Below are 16,484 nucleotides of genomic sequence, written 5' to 3'. Positions count from 1 at the left end.
TAAGCATAATTTACATGATGATTATTATTAATTGTATTGAACATGATTGTATATAATTACAAAGGTGAAGTGAAGTGAAATATATTTATTGCAAGACATGATTTATTTGAATAGAGGAAGTCTTTTATTTTGAAGAATGCTTAAGGATCTGTTACTGTTTGTCACTATCTTGCTTTGTTGACTTTGATTGCCTTGGTAACGAACAGCTGTTGCTCGTTATCAGCCGGACGCCGTTCTTTTTCTCGTCAATAAATACTGAACAGAAAGGTTCAGTAAAAGAAATACGAGCCTCCGTCTTGTTTGAGAAGAAGCTTTACTCCGTAACATTTTGGTGCCGAAACCCGGGAATAAGGATTTTTTTTTATTTTTCTGAACGAAGTGAAGCTAAGGCTCAGTTTAGCAGCCAACATGACGGAAGGACTGGAGCGGTTAAAGAGGAAACGGTCGACTATCCGAACAGCAACGACAAAGCTGTTAACTCGACTAGAGGATGAGGTGGGCAAAGAGAGTCCAGATATGGATAAACTGCGTGAGTTCCTGGCAGTTTTATCTTCTAAGGAGGAAATTTTATTGGAGTTGGACAAGAGCATAGAAGATGAAACGTCAATTGAAGTCTTGGACACTGAGATAACGAACTCACAGGATTACACGGACCGGATTCTCGTTTGGAAGGTTCGTACTACCAACGTTATTGGATTGCAGGAGACCGCTACAGACACCCTGAGAGCGCGTGTGAGTGACGTAAACAACGGCTCATTTTCATCACAATCCAAACAGACGGTTAAACTGCCCAAACTAACGATAATCAAGTATGATGGAGAAATAAGCCAATGGCAGGAATTCTGGTCACAGTATGAATCAGCCATTCACAGAAATGATGGACTATGTAAGACGGACAAGTTCACTTACCTGAGATCTTACCTAACTGGAGCAGCTGCTCGGACTATTGCAGGACTGACAATGACAGATGTCAACTAGGATATTGTGATAAGTGCTCATATGTCTAAATTGCTGAACTTGACACCTGTGAGAAGATCATCTGATGTTGCAGCTTTGAGGCACATTTATGATGAATGCGAGATCCAGATACGCAGCTTGGAGTCTCTTGGAGTGCAAAGTGATACTTACGGCTGTCTCCTATGTCCAGTGTTGCTACAGCTTATTCCAGAAGACATAGCACTTGCTTATACACGGCAACAAAACTCAACTAACGAATGGAAAGTCCCAGAATTGATTCAGTTTCTGCAAAATGAAGTGCAAAGCAGAGAACGGGCGCTTCTGCTGACCAGACCAGGCCACACATTGAAGAGCCCGAGCACACAACACAAGCATGTGGGTAAGCCATCCTATGCCTGTGATCAACCCAGAAAGTGGAGCATCCCATCAGCGACTGCTTTGCACACAGCCAGCGTCGTGCCACAAACTTGTGTGTTTTGTGACGGTAATGACCATAAACCAGAGAACTGTCCTGGTTTTACAGTAAGTGCACGCAGGGAGAAACTGAAAAGGCTTGGACAGTGTTTTGTCTGCCTGGGCCCGAAACATATTGCGAAATACTGCAGAGTGAAGAATTTGTGCAGACAGTGTAATCGAAAACACCACTTGTCAGTTTGTGAACAACCTGAAGCTAAACCAGAAGTCGACAGTACCAGCAATAGTGGAAATGCAGAGGCTGTGTTGTCTTCGTTGACCAGCTCAGTCAAAGTGAAGACAAATACTCAGAACACAGTATTGCCCCAAACGGTTAAGGCATGGGCTGTAGGACCAAAGGAGAGAAAAATATCTCGCTGTCTGTTAGATGGAGGTAGCCAGCGTAGTTTTGTTCACAGAGACATTGTCCGAGCCCTAGGACTGCCAGTTGTGAGGCAAGAGACACTAAACCTCCATGTTTTTGGTTCCACTAGTCCTGTAGTAGAGAAACGCAACATAGTGAGAGTTCAACTTGAAAATGTGTGGAACACTGAACGGAAAATTGAAATAGATGCTGTAGAGACCCCCGAGGTGTGCACTGCTGTAATAAAGGTACCAACTGAGCCCATTCAAGCAGAGATTAAGAAAAGAGGACTGCAGCTTGGAGACTTTCCACTAGAGGGTGCTAATGAACAAGAGTTGCAGATGTTAATTGGAGCAGATTACTACTGGCAGGCTGTTACTGGAAAGGTCCAAAGGGTTACAGATTCATTAGTGGCAGTTGAAACCCTTTTTGGATGGGCTTTACAGGGACCAGTGACTACCTCCAGTGTTACAGACACCACGTGTATGCACATTAGTTTGAACGAAGACACCCAGCTGTCTAAGCAGTTGTATGCATTCTGGGAGGTGGAGTCCCTGGGTATTGTAAACAAACAGTCAGAAAGCCCAGAGGACTTAGAAATTATGCAACGTTTTGAACAAACAACAACATTTGAAGACGGAAGGTACCAAGTTGAGTTACCCTGGCAATGTGACAAAGACCAGCTTCCAGACAACTTCAGGGTAGCGAAGAAACGCTTTGAGAATCTAACGAGAAGGCTGAAGACTGATGTAAATTTATTTGCCAGATACAACGATGTAATAGAAGACTATCTTCAAAATGGTATCTGTGAGGAGGTTGCAGATGGAAAACCAGAAATGGATCAACAGACTGTGAAATATTATATGCCTCATCATGCGGTAATAAGAGAAGAAAAGGCCACAACCAAACTTCGAGTGGTATTTGATGCATCCTCACATGAGGCAAACAGTCCATCCCTCAACGACTGTCTGTACACTGGACCTAACCTGAACCCAAACCTGCTAGATGTGCTCATAAAGTTCAGATTGCACAAGATAGCATTTACTGCTGATATAACTAAGGCTTTTCTTCAAATCTCACTAGCAGAAAAGGACAGAGATGCTGTCAGGTTCTTGTGGATGCACAGACCTTTAGCTGAGGACTGGAAAAATGAGGTGCGTGTCCTGAGGATGAAAAGAATTGTTTTTGGAGTAACTCCCAGCCCATTCTTGCTTGCTGCCACCATCAGAAAACATCTCAAACAATTTGAAAGAAAACAGCCAAGGGCAGTACAGGCTCTCAGAGACTCTATGTATGTAGATGACTTTATTTCAAGCTCACCTACTGTGCAGGATGCTCTTCACATGACAACTGCAGCAAAGTACATTCTCTCTCAGGCAAGCATGAACCTCTGCAAATGGGTTACCAACTCACCTGATCTGAAAGCCATGTGGAAAGAGAATGGAGTAGAGCTCACTGGTGATACAAAGTCCAGTGGAAATGTGCTTAAAGTACTTGGACTGGTTTGGAGACCGAAACACGATGATTTTGTGTTTGATCAAAAGGGGTTAATGGACATTTTGAAAGACAGAGAAAATACAAAAAGAAGTGTACTAAGAACATCAGCCCGTATATTCGACCCTATCGGGTTTCTTACTCCTTTTACAGTCCGAGTAAAGTGCCTTTTCCAAGAGATGTGGGAAAAGGGACTGAGTTGGGATGAACCATTACCTACTGACTTAGAAAAGAAGTGGGAGCAGTGGTGTGTGGAGTTACCACTGTTACACCTGGTGTCTATTCCCAGGTGGTACCACACTGAGATCAACAAAGAGTCACACACTGTAAAGTTGCATGTCTACTGTGATGCAAGTGAAAAGGCGCTGTGGCATATCTTCAAGGACAAAACAACCTAGGAGAGACTATTACCAGTTTTGTGGCCTCCAAGTCACGAGTAGCACCATTAAAGAAAATGACATCACCTTGCTTGGAGCTCATGGGTGCACTTATTGGAGCAAGATTAGGAAACAGCCTCCTTAAGCCACTGAACATGGAGAAAAACCAGCTCAACATGTGGACGGACTCTATGATTACGCTTCACTGGATCCGCAGCTCATCACGTCGATGGAAACCATTTGTGAGCAACAGAGTGGCAGAAATACAAGGGCTCACAAATCCAGAACTCTGGTCCCACTGTGCTGGCAAAATGAACCCTGCCGACCTTCTTACGCGGGGTTACCATGCTCGGAGCCTTATTGAGAGCCAGCTGTGGTGGAAGGGACCCACTTCACTGTCTACAGATGAGAAGGAGCTGAACATTTGTAATGACTATGTAGTGGATGAAGTGAATGCAGAGCTGAGGGCTGGGTATGTGACTGTCGTGCAGTTCACTGGCACTGAGCAAACTGAACCTCTGTTAAACTTAGAAAGGTACAGCAAGCTTAAGACCACGTTAAGAATCACTGCATGGGTAAAGCGGTTTGTTAGTAACACAAGATCTTGTCTGAAGGTTCAGGGAGAGTTAAGTACAGAAGAACTTGGTGCAGCTGAAATGTACTGGATTAAGTCAACACAAGAGAGTTGTTTCAGTTCTGAAATATCGCAGTTAAGGTCAAACCAAAATGTGAAGGTAGATTCTAAAATCAAAGATTTGAAACCATTCTTAGATGAAAATGGTCTAATAAGTGTTGGGGGAAGACTGCAAAATTCAGATCTTAGTTTCAGAGAACAACACCCTTGGATACTACCGACAAATCACAAGTATTCTGAACTATTAGTTCAGTCATGTCACGAAAGAGTGATGCATTCTGGTGTAAGAGACACATTAACTCAAGTTAGAGAACAATATTGGATTTTGAGAGGCAGACAGCTTGTAAGAAACATTGTTTCAAAATGTTACATTTGCAAAAAACTAAAGGTTAAGGCAGCACAACAGATTACTGCTCCCTTACCTCGAGACAGAGTAATAGAATCACCTCCCTTTGAAGTTACTGGTGTAGATTTTGCTGGACCCTTATATGTTAAAACTAAGGACGGGTCTGTAAAATCATATATAGCACTGTTTACATGTGCAGTGACAAGAGCAGTACACTTAGAGTTGGTCTCAGATCAGACTACAGAGAATTTCTTATTGGCCTTAAAGAGATTCATTGCAAGACGAGGTCTATGTAGGGTCATTTACTCTGACAATGCTAGAACATTCAAAAGAGCTGACAAAGATTTAAAAGAGTTATGGCAAAATATCTTAGGATCGACACTCACAGAGTTTTTCACTGACAAGGGAATCACATGGAAGTTTATCGCTGAGCGAGCAGCTTGGTGGGGGGGATTCTGGGAAAGGCTTGTGAGATCTGTAAAAACATGCTTAAGAAAGGTACTGGGGAAAGCATCTTTGAGTTTTGAGGAGCTCACAACTGTTCCTACTGAAGTTGAGGCAGTTTTGAACTCTAGGCCTCTGTCCTATGTAACTAGTGATGCATTAGAGCCTCAGCCACTTACCCCATCTCATTTCCTAGTTGGTAAACGCTTAACTTCCTTGCCACCAAAGATTAGTCCTTCACCTCACCTAAATCAGGTTCTCACTGCAAACCGCGAACAGCTAGGTAGGAGGTGGAAATACCAACAGAAACTTTTGATAGGCCTTTGCAAACGCTGGCGCAGAGATTATTTGATGGACTTGAAATCAGCCCACAGGGTGAACAGTCGTACTCCAACACTACTTAAAGTAGGAGATGTAGTTCTTTTGGGGGAGGACAATACACCCAGACAGACATGGAAAATGGGTAGAATTGTAGAGGTCTTTCCAGGCAGGGATGGTCTCATACGTTCATGCAATGTTCGTACTTCGACTGGTGGCTTGTTACGCAGGCCCATTCAGTTATTGTACCCTTTAGAGGTATCTTAAATGAAAGGTAAATCCTACACAGATGAACAGTTGTTCATCGGGCGGGAGGATGTTGTGACTTTTTTACACTTATGTTGTTCGGTATATTTGCATGATAAGTGACTGATTTACAATTATATGTTAAGCATAATTTACATGATGATTATTATTAATTGTATTGAACATGATTGTATATAATTACAAAGGTGAAGTGAAGTGAAATATATTTATTGCAAGACATGATTTATTTGAATAGAGGAAGTCTTTTATTTTGAAGAATGCTTAAGGATCTGTTACTGTTTGTCACTATCTTGCTTTGTTGACTTTGATTGCCTTGGTAACGAACAGCTGTTGCTCGTTATCAGCTGACACCGTTCTTTTTCTCTTCAATAAATACTGAACAGAAAGGTTCAGTAAAAGAAATACGAGCCTCCGTCTTGTTTGAGAAGAAGCTTTACTCCGTAACAACCCCCACTATAAACACTGTTGGTGCTGTACTGCTTCCCCCTCCTGAGACGCCGGATGGTGGACCAGAATCGCCTCGAAGCTGTGCAGAAATCTTTCTCCATGGCCTTTCCAAACTCCTCCCACGCCCGAGTTTTTGCCTCAGCAACCACCCGAGCCACATGCTGCTTCGCCCGCCGGTACCCATCAGCTGCTTCCGGAGTCCCACTGGCCAAAAAGGCCCGATAGGACTCCTTCTTCAGCCTGACTGCATCCCTCACCGAAGGTGTCCACCAACGGGTTTGAGGGTTGCCGCCGCGACAGGCACTGACAACCTTGCGGCCACAGCTCCAATAAGCTGCCTCGACAGTAGAGGCACGGAACATGGTCCACTCAGACTCAATGTCCTCCGCTTCCCCCGGAACGTGTTCAAAGTTCTGCTAGAAATGGGAGTTAAAGCTCCGTCTCACAGGGGATTCTGCCAGACTTTCTCAGCAGACCCTCACAACACGTATGGGCCTGCCAGGTCTGACCGGCATCCTCTCCCACCATCGGGTAGTGGTCAGTGGACAGCTCCGCACCTCTCTTCACCTGAGTGTCCAAGACATACAGCCGCAGATCCGATGAAACGACGACAAAGTCGATCATCGAACTGGGGCCTTCTTTCACAAATGTTTGTAAAACAGTCTGCATGTCGAGGTGCTTCATTTTATACACCTGTGGGCATGGAAGTGATTGGAACACCATATTCTAATCATTTGGATGGGTGAGCAAATACTTTTGGCAATATAGTATATATTAACAAGGTCCAGTCATTTGTTCAGTGGTGTGATGACCACCACCTTGTTATCAGTGCCAGGAAATCCTGACTGAGTCCAGGTCTCTAGGTGACAATTTTTTATAGTCATGAAAAAAAACTAAACCAGGTCTGTTCTTCCAAATATCTGAGTGTTCAAAAAAATAATCTGTTAGAGGAAAAATCCTTTTATTATGTTGTGCTCCTGCCTACAATGGGAGATTGTATTTTTTAAAGAGACTCAGAGACTTAGAAGTTAACCTGACACCTGGCATGTTTTTTATTCTATCTATTGGAAAGCATCACCAGGTTTGGAATGTCAGCGTGGTATGGCAATCTATCCAACAGCTGTTAAATTTCCACCACCTATATTCAAATTCATTTCAATTCTATTCAAAAAATACTTTTATTGATCCCAAAAGGAAATTAAATAACAGAAGAAGCCATTAACATGCTGTTCCTTCTTACCTGTAGGATCTCTTCATAAGACTGTCTGATGGAGTCTTGGAGGGGAGTGTCTCTCTCTCGAGCCTCCTCCACCTTCCTTTTTGCTCTCTTCACCTCCTCTCTGAGCTTTTTCAGCCTCCACCGAGCTCGGGCAAGTTCTCTTTCATACTCCTCCACCTGGCTCTCATTTTGTGCTTCTTCTGCTTGCAAGGATAGTATCTATGAACAAACAAGCTTATTCAGTTTTAAAACATGTTTTTGCTTAGAATTAGGTTATAAGAAAATTAATATTCACTTCAAATTTATCTGCAAATCAACATAAGCACCATTATTAATAAAGAGCAATATAATCATGCCTTTGTGTTTACAATGGCTTCAAAACTATTCATACCCCTTGAACATTTCCATATTTTGCCACCTTGCAACCACAAACATTAATATATATAAATGGAATTGTATGTCTGCGATGGACTGGCGACCTGTCGAGGGTTTACCCCGCCTCTCGCCCAAAACGTTTGCTGGAGATAGGCACCAACACCCCTCCCGACCCCACTAGGGACAAGGGTGTACAGAAAAATATACAGAAGATGGATGGATGGATAGAATTTTATGTGAGAGACCAACAAAAGATGGTTTACAATTTACAATTTCCAAGGTTGAACAAAGAGAACTCTGATCAGAAATGCAGCCATGGTGACTCTGGACCAAAGGCAGAGATCCACAGCTCAGAGGAGGAATCTGTCTACAGGACAACTATTAGTCATCACTGCACAAATGTGTAAGAAGAAAGCAGTTAAGAGAAAAATATAAGAAGTCATTTTTGCAGTTTTCCAGAAGCCATGTTGGACAAGGCAAACGTGGAAGAGGGAGTTTTGGTCAGACCAGAACAAAATTCATCTCATTGTATCCCTTTCCATATTAATTGGCAAATAATTCACCGTACACAAGTAAGTCTTTGTTACCTTTTGACTTTCTTCATAGCAGAGCTGTCTGGTTGCCTTTATCTGCTGGATCAATTTCTCTTTGTGTTTCTCAAATTTCACCATGGTCTCTTCTAAGTCCCTACAGTCTGATTGCTGCTCCTGAAGTTCCATGTTCTCCACTGCTAATGCATTTTCCAGCTCCTGTAAAAACACAAAACCAGACACAGACATCAATAATTTAGTTTAGCTGAAATAATTTTCAATATCAGGAACATGCTTTTTGATGTTTGAGATAAGAAGCATACATTTTAGGTGTTTATACATTGAAAAGATACCAACGTATAAGATGTGTTGGTATATATATACTTTTTTTTTGGCCTATATATAGTGCCACCAAAAAATGGTCACACTCTAATATTTTGTTGGACCGCCTTTAGCTTTGATTACAGCCCGCATTCGCTGTGGCATTGTTTCAATAAGCTTCTGCAGTGTCACAAGATTTATTTCCATCCAGTGTTGCATTAATCTTTCACCAAGATCTTGTATTGATGATGGGAGAGTCTGACCACTGCGCAAAGCCTTCTCCAGCACATCCCAAAGATTCTCAATGGGGTTAAGGTCTGGACTCTGTGGTGGCCAATCCATGTGTGAACAAGATGTCTCATGCTCCCTGAACCACTCTTTCACAATGTGAGCCCCATGAATCCTGGCATTGTCATCTTGGAATATGCCCGTTCCATTTGGGAAGACAAAATCCATTGATGGAATAACCTGGTCATTCAGTATATTCAGGTAGTCAGCTGACCTCATTCTTTGGGCACACAATGTTGCTGAACCTAGACCTGACCAACTGAAGCAACCCCAGATCATAGCACTGCCCCCACAGGCTTGTACAGTAGGCACTAGGCATGATGGGTGCATCACTTCACCTGCCTCTCTTCTTACCCTGATGCGCCCATCACTCTGGAACAGGGTAAATCTGGACTCATCAGACCACATGACCCTCTTCCATTCCTCCAGAGTCCAATCTTAATGCTCCCTAGCAAACTGAAGCCTTTTTTTCTGGTTAGCCTTACTGATTAGAGGTTTTCTTACGGCTACACAGCTGTTCAATCCCAACCCCTTGAGTTCCCTTCTCATTGTGCGTGTGGAAATGCTTTTGCGTTCACAATTAAACATACTCCTGAGTTCTGCTGTTGTTTTTCTTCGATTTGATTTGACCAAACGTTTAAGTAATCGCCGATCACGATCATTCAGGATTTTTTTCCGACCACATGTCTTCCTGGAAGACGATGGTTTCCCACCATCCTTCCAGTTTTTAATGATGCGTTGGACAGTTCTTAACTCAATTCTAGTAGTTTCTGCAATCTCCTTAGATGTTTTCTCTGCTTGATGCATGCCAATGATTTGACCCTTCTTAAACAGACTAACGTCTTTTCCACGACCACAGGATGTGTCTTTTGCCATGGTTGTTTAAGAAATGAGGAGTTACTCATTGCATCAGCTGGGGTTAAATAACTTGTTGCCAGCTGAAAGATAATCGCCTATGCAGTACTTATCCAATAGGAGGCTTGTACCTATTTGCTTAGTTAAATCCAGGTGGCGACTTTTTTTTTGGCCAGGCAGTGTATATATATATAAAGAGAGAGAGAGAGTCTGCCACATATTCAGTCATGTCATATATGTCCTCACTTTGTGGCTGGTATAGTGGATCTCAGTCTGTTGAACCAAAACAACTACTGTAGTCAAGACCACAACAAAAAGTACACAAGCACAAGGTCTGGTTAGCTGGTCTTGACCACAATACCAGGTAGTACCATATAATGAAATACTTTCTTGGAATGTGTGAAAGACATACACATCATTGATGGATCCATGTAGGCAGTGCTTGCTAACCTGCTGTATAGATGTTGGTATCTGATATATATATATATATATATATATATATATAAATCTGTGTGGTTAACACCACCCCAATAAGAAAAGTGAGATGCCAGTGACCTTAAGGAATTGCTAAACAAGAAAAAAAAACCTTCCAAGGAGGGACACGGGGGATTATTGAGAAGTATTCAACAACAAAAAAAGCTTAAGATTATACTAAGTTGGGGTCATACAAGAAGAAGCTGAAGAGCAAATTGCAGTAGAACAATATCACAAATGTGTTGTCGGAGATTAAGAAGATCACAAGCTTCAAGCAGAAACCGGATCAGATCACAATATATTCTAAAATATTTTCATTTCAGGAACAAGCTCGTTATCATCCTCTCCTGTCCCCAGCCAAACAGACATCCCAACCTCCTTTCATTCTAGAATTGCAACTCTTTTGCAATGTGGCAGCACATTGGAATAGCTCTGTACTTTCAATGATATTTTTTTCTCTTTTTCAAATTTTCATTCCTGTGTTTTTAGAGGAAAATCAAATTTCTTTGGACAACTCTTCCTTCTTGTTTGGATACTATGTAGTTGGGCTGATTTTGGGCAATATTTTTCACATCTTTGCTATTTTGTTATATTGTGTAAGTATAGGAACAGGGTAGTTTACAACAGGGAGCAGCTGATGAACATTGGAAAAACTGAAATAGTACCACAGCTGAAACCAGAAATCCCAGAGAAATTGAAAAGAAGGCCTCATGGATGCAGAGCAGGAGCAAAAGAGAGAGAGAAGGAGGAAGTTTAAACCATCGCTACCGTCCATCGTAATGAGCAGCAAACTCTGACAAACCCCTTATTAAAAGGCTACCTGTTAGTGTGGAGAATTATCCATTCTCCATGCTGAGTTCTTGTGGTATGAGGTTGAAAAAGAGTCAGTGAGTTGAATTCACCATTCAACTCCATTCCATTTAATAACAAAATACAGCTGATCCATTTCACATGCTACATTCAGGAGCTAGCAAGACAAAATGGCAACTAAGAACAGTTTGTGATCTGCTTTGTTAGCCTCTATCTAAGCTACGCACTAAAGAAGGCGTTCCCTAGTGTGTAATTTCCTTTAAGCCTAGCTCTCATTTGCATTTCCTAACATGTAATTTCCTTTAGGTTTAGTTTAGCAACTAGCTAAAAGAGATAGAACGAAAACACATAATTATTTATTCTCAACAATAGGAAGATGACTGTTGGGAAATGGTCACAGGACGCAGAAGAGGTCCTCCAGGCTTGTCTTGAAGCAACTGATTGAACTACTCTCTGCCAGCCAAATGGAAATGACATCAGTGCCATGAATGCATGTGTGACTGACTATATAAACTTCTGTGTGGACAGAACCATCCCCACCAGAATAGTGAGATGCTTCCCGAATAGCTGTTTCTTATTGCCCTGAAGTTGGGGTTAAAGACACCTGCTTCAAAACCCCTGGTCACCTGGATAGAACAGGGAGCATTGTGAGGATCATGCCCTTTAATCTCTGCCTGCACTGCATTTTACACAATTGAGCTTGACTTGCTTTGTCAGAAACTCCAGAACCACAGGTGGAGGCCTCAACAATCGCCTGGATCAATGACTGTCTGACAGTTTGAGAGTCCGGAGGGTCATGTGTTTAACCAGGTGGTCAGCACCACCTCTTCTTTTAACTAATGCCAGACTTTTGAGTCCTGTCAGAAACAAAGGAGATGATGTAGATTTCAGGATAAACAGTTTTTAGATCACAGCCTATATCCATCATGGGAGAAGAAGTGGACATGGAGGATGAAAATAAATACCTTGGTGTTCACCTGGATAACAAACAGATCAAACGGTGAAGCTGTCTACAAGAAAGGGTTGAACCGCCTGCACTTCTTAAGAAAGCATAGGTTCTCAATTGCCTTCAGCAAAACGCTGAATATCTTCTATTGGTCTGTTGTGAAGAGTGCAATCTACTCCTGTATCATCTATTAGGGTAGGGTGAATAATTTATTAAGATAAGTCCTGTAGTTAAATCCTACTGCTCAGAGCTGAATGTATGACATCACATGGGAGCACTGTGGGAAATGCAGTGATGGAATGGCCTCAAACTGCAAACACTGTAAGTGCATGCTGTTATGCATCTGAACCATGTCATTTTAGCACTATTAAAACAAAGTCATGCAAAAACAAATGCTCACATAAGGTGCACAAAAAGCCAACAGATAGAGAAAAAAAACACAGACAGGCGCACACACCAGAGGCAGGTGCTGCGGTCTTACTCTGATCTCGGCTGCCTTGGCCAGGACTCGGTCATCCATTTCTATGACATCTGTGTCTCCAGGAGATGACCAACATATAAAGCAAGAATGCTTAAGCAAATTCGAGAAAGAGCATTCATTTTTCCAATCTGCCTTTCTTCTATCCTCCCCCTGTTCCTGTGATTTCTCTATTTTTTCTTGCTGCACTGCTGGCTCCTCCATTGCTGCCCTCCCTGGCTGTCGCTTCACTGCAGAGGAGGCGGAGCTGCCTCTGCATGTGGGTGTGTGTATGTGTATATATGACATTGCGGATCAGTGTATTAAGGCAAATTGCACCACTTCAAAAACAGAAAAAACAAAATGAACGTGAGTCAGTAAGGCTTGATAAGAGCAGAGCAGAAAGCTTTTCCCATTTATGGATTGCATTTGATTTGTATGCCTTCACATGATTAATTTTCACCCCCTCTTCCCTCCGACCGTTGGGCTGCTCTGCACTCTGTCTCACCTCAATCCAGTTCTCCCTCCCCCACCATTCATCACTCTCACTGGCCTCTGCAGTATGCGTCAGTCTACACACAAAATGTGAGTCATTCATAAAAATCTAAATAATTATCTAGAATATCATGGATTTCAATGGTCAAAATAAAACTGCTCGTTTTATATTGTGCTCTCTACCACATACAATTGTGTTTTTTACTAATTGTATAAAATTCTTCCAATTTTTCTGTGAATAACTGAACAGAATAATGTGTAGGCAATAAGATAATAGCCAAACATGTGGGTATAAGCTAATTAGCTTATATTACTTGTCATTGGGCAACCAATGACACAGTTACTCACAGTTTTGCTTCAGAAAGACATAACACAGTTAATGGAATCTCTGTGATTGACTTGTTTTTTATCATATCTTTACTCAGTTCTTGTGAGCATTCATAAATGCTATGAAATTAACTTCTACACTATTGCTCAGAAAAAAGTCTGAGGAAGTTAACATATTCATATTTCTGTTCATGAAATACAGGCACATTCAAATCTAAGTAATTTTCCTCACAACTGATTGTGATTAGAGCCTGCTAGTTGGCAGAATTTTTTTGAGAAACTTTGAATTTAAAATGACTCCCTGTAATCCTGAAGAAACTGCCAGGCTTGATATACTATTTCCTCTGAATCCACATTTCAGGTGAATTTCTAACCAAAATCTGAAGCACCCCTCGTAATAGACAGGGATGTTAGTACCATGTTTATTACTAAGTAACTACTAATCTGATAATCTTTATCAATAATGAGTAATCTTACTATTACTATTTCCAAACCAGTAATCAGATTAAAGTCACTGATCCAAGTCACTGTGAATTACTATACAAAGAAAACTCCTATTATTTAGGGGTGATTTTGCCAGATGATGGTGGGTAAATGCGCACACACCAAGCAACCAGAAGCACAAAAGGGTCATTCTCTGAATTTGGTGCATTTTATCTCACAGACTTTCATATAATGCAAACACATTTTTTTGAGAAAATCAGTAAATGGAAATGTCAATTTATTGCTGGATATTTCCATCTTGGTAATGTAACATGCAAATATATTTTAAAAATTATGTTTTGAAAAATTTTAGGGGTTGTTGAAGCATAGAGGTCAGCCAAATGAGCATGTCCCTACTGACCAATGTTAGTTTTTCAATGAATATATAACAGATAAAAATACCCAGTAACTGCAAGTTATTTCTACTAATATAAACATTTTTAGGTATACTTCAACCTAAATAGAAGAAATATGATAAAAATACATGAATTATTTATAAAACAGCACTTTTTAATCATGTCCCTCCTAGGGCTGGGTATTGTTAGGAACCTCACGATTTGATTCGATTTCGATTATTGCTGTTGCGATTCGATTCGATATTGATTTAAAGTTGTGAAGACACAAATGATTTAAGATAATGTTGACATTTTTAAAATATTTATTTTCATACAAACTTCTGTAACATCACATTTCTGAGCAAAGAAACAAACTTCTTTCTGCAATGTGCTTAAAGTAGAAAACTGTTCTTAATAAACAATAAAAAATAAAGTGCATGTAAAATAAAATTAGGCATAGCTTATCTCTTGAAAGTCTAATATAAATAAAAATGCATTTCAATAACATCTGTGCATATTAGTGCAGATTTAAACACAAATCATAGGGTTGTATTCAACTGAATTGCACTGAAAAAGTTTAGTGCTTGTAAACATTCTTAGCTTTTGAACATGTAGTGATTAACCTCTAATTTTTGAACATATCTTGAACTGAACTATAGTACTGAAGAACTATAATAAATGAAGAACTGTACTGTAACAGTACAGTTCTTCTGTAAGTGGGCACGTGGAGATTCTTGTTCAGAAAAAGCAGCTGATCCACATGCTCAGGCTTCAATGCACTTCTCTGGGCTGTGACTGTGTCACCTGCTGTGAAAAAGATCCTTTCAGCAGGTACACTACTGCCTGGGATGCAAAGGTACCTTTTAGCTTGGCATGACAACAAAGGGTATTCCCCCTCATGCTCTCTCCGCCAGTTGAGTGGATTTGTGGAGAGTGGCAGTGGTTGTACCTCTTTGTAATGCACCACCTCATCCAATGCCTTGGTATCTGTGGTTCTGGACACTGCTACTGGAGTTGTATATGTGCTTCCAAAAAGATCAGCCAGAGCACAAGAGTCCCTTGCTTTCTTTGGTGATGGTCCAGAAGGGTCATCAACCGGCTCTCCCTGCTGTTCAATTGCCTCACGGTCTTCATCCATCAGCCCACTCTGTTGCTGCAAAAAATAAGAAAATAATCGCATTGGTAAGAAGAGCTTTATCATTTCAAATAGCTCATTTAACATGCATTGTAGGGCTAAATCATTAAAATAAAAAGTATATTAATTTGCCAGTGTTCAAATAATTGCAGACCGATAGCATTCCATAAGACAACAAAACAAAACTATTCAGTGTGTATGTGACAGAATGCATTTTTTATTTATACTTTAGTACTTACTGAGCTTTTAACAGTGGCCAATTCTTTAGTGAGAGCTATAAGATGTGTGAACACTTCTTCTCGCTCATCATCATCTGACAGAAAAGGTAGGGCCTTAAACCTTGGGTCCAGGGCAGCAGCAATGGAGAGCTCATCCTTCAGACCCAGGTACCTTAAAAAAAAATTTTAAGTGACTTTGTGTACACCATAATCATTGTTTTTATAAATATTAATGACAAATTATTTCATTGTGTTGCAAAAAAGTTATATATATATATATTAATACCTTTTTTGGAGATCCCTGCACATAGCAATCTTCATTTCCTTCACCACTGCAGAGTCACTGGATGATGGTTGCATCTCCTCTAGAAGTCTTTCTTTTAGAGGTGCAATGACAGACAGAGTTGGGGTGCTTTCCTGAGACATCACCAAGGTGGCTTTCTTTAATGGCTTCAGAGCCTGTGCAATATCCTCTGCTGCTGTAATGTCTGTCTCTGTAAGGGAGCATAGATCTTTTTCCTGCTTTCGCACTTCAGGTGCAAGTAATGCAGCAGAGACAGCTGGTTGTTGTTCCAAAAATCTCTCCAGCATATCTAAAGCGCTATTCCATCTCGTAGAGACATCAGTCACTAACTTGTGTTGTGGGAGGTCCAACAACTTTCGATTCTTCTTGAGTGCATGACAGGCCAAAGTGCTTCGATGAAAAAAAGAAGATGCGCCTCACTCTGCCCAGAAGCCGTGTGACTGCAGGGGTTTTAAGAGAAGCCTGCGAAGCCAAGTTGAGCACATGGGGAAAGCAGCCAACATGCAATAGATCAGTGAGACCGACAGCAGTTAGCATGTTAGCCGCGTTGTCTGTAACAACAGCAGGCACTTTTCCGGTTATGCCCCATTCATTTATTGCCTCTGTTTGCTATATTGCTACCTGTATGACTTCCATGAAGGGGCCTGGTCTGAAGCACATTTGACACCAATTCCCACTCGTTCGATATGAAATGAGAAGTGATGGTTACGTAGGGGTCGGTCGCTCTCGAGGTCCAGCCATCACACGTCAGAGCAACTCTTTCGGCCGACTTTAACGACTCCAAAACGGCTGTCTTCACCTCTGTATACAG

At 41.3% G+C, this 16,484-nt stretch overlaps 2 protein-coding genes across 4 annotated transcripts in view; both read right to left on the bottom strand.

The window, feature by feature from the left end:
* Positions 1-12,634, bottom strand: part of LOC114146109 (uncharacterized) — a 41,196-nt gene extending 28,562 nt beyond the window's left edge. For 2 of the 3 annotated variants that reach the window (XM_028019889.1, XM_028019891.1), the window contains exons 1-3: positions 12,377-12,634; positions 8,283-8,444; positions 7,342-7,539 (exon numbers count right to left, since the gene is read on the bottom strand). In XM_028019889.1, coding sequence (XP_027875690.1) covers positions 7,342-7,539; positions 8,283-8,444; positions 12,377-12,601 — 585 coding nt within the window. In that variant the 5' untranslated portion in view covers positions 12,602-12,634. The remainder of the gene's footprint in view (positions 1-7,341; positions 7,540-8,282; positions 8,445-12,376) is intronic. The other variant, XM_028019890.1, reaches the window with a different exon arrangement.
* A 577-nt stretch (positions 12,635-13,211) lies between these two features.
* On the bottom strand, positions 13,212-16,269 carry LOC114146226 (zinc finger BED domain-containing protein 1-like). Its single transcript, XM_028020108.1, has 4 exons — positions 15,656-16,269; positions 15,391-15,541; positions 14,720-15,169; positions 13,212-13,226 (listed from the first exon to the last, which is right to left on the bottom strand). Exons 1-4 carry the CDS (start codon positions 15,958-15,960, stop codon positions 13,212-13,214), a joined length of 921 nt encoding a protein of 306 aa, XP_027875909.1. The 5' UTR covers positions 15,961-16,269.
* Positions 16,270-16,484: the final 215 nt, after the last annotated feature.

This window comes from Xiphophorus couchianus, chromosome 6, assembly GCF_001444195.1.
Source record: "Xiphophorus couchianus chromosome 6, X_couchianus-1.0, whole genome shotgun sequence".
NCBI classification, from domain to species: Eukaryota; Metazoa; Chordata; class Actinopteri; order Cyprinodontiformes; family Poeciliidae; genus Xiphophorus; species Xiphophorus couchianus.
Note: the sequence above shows the minus strand (reverse complement) of the source record. Positions and strands in the feature narration are given on the sequence as shown.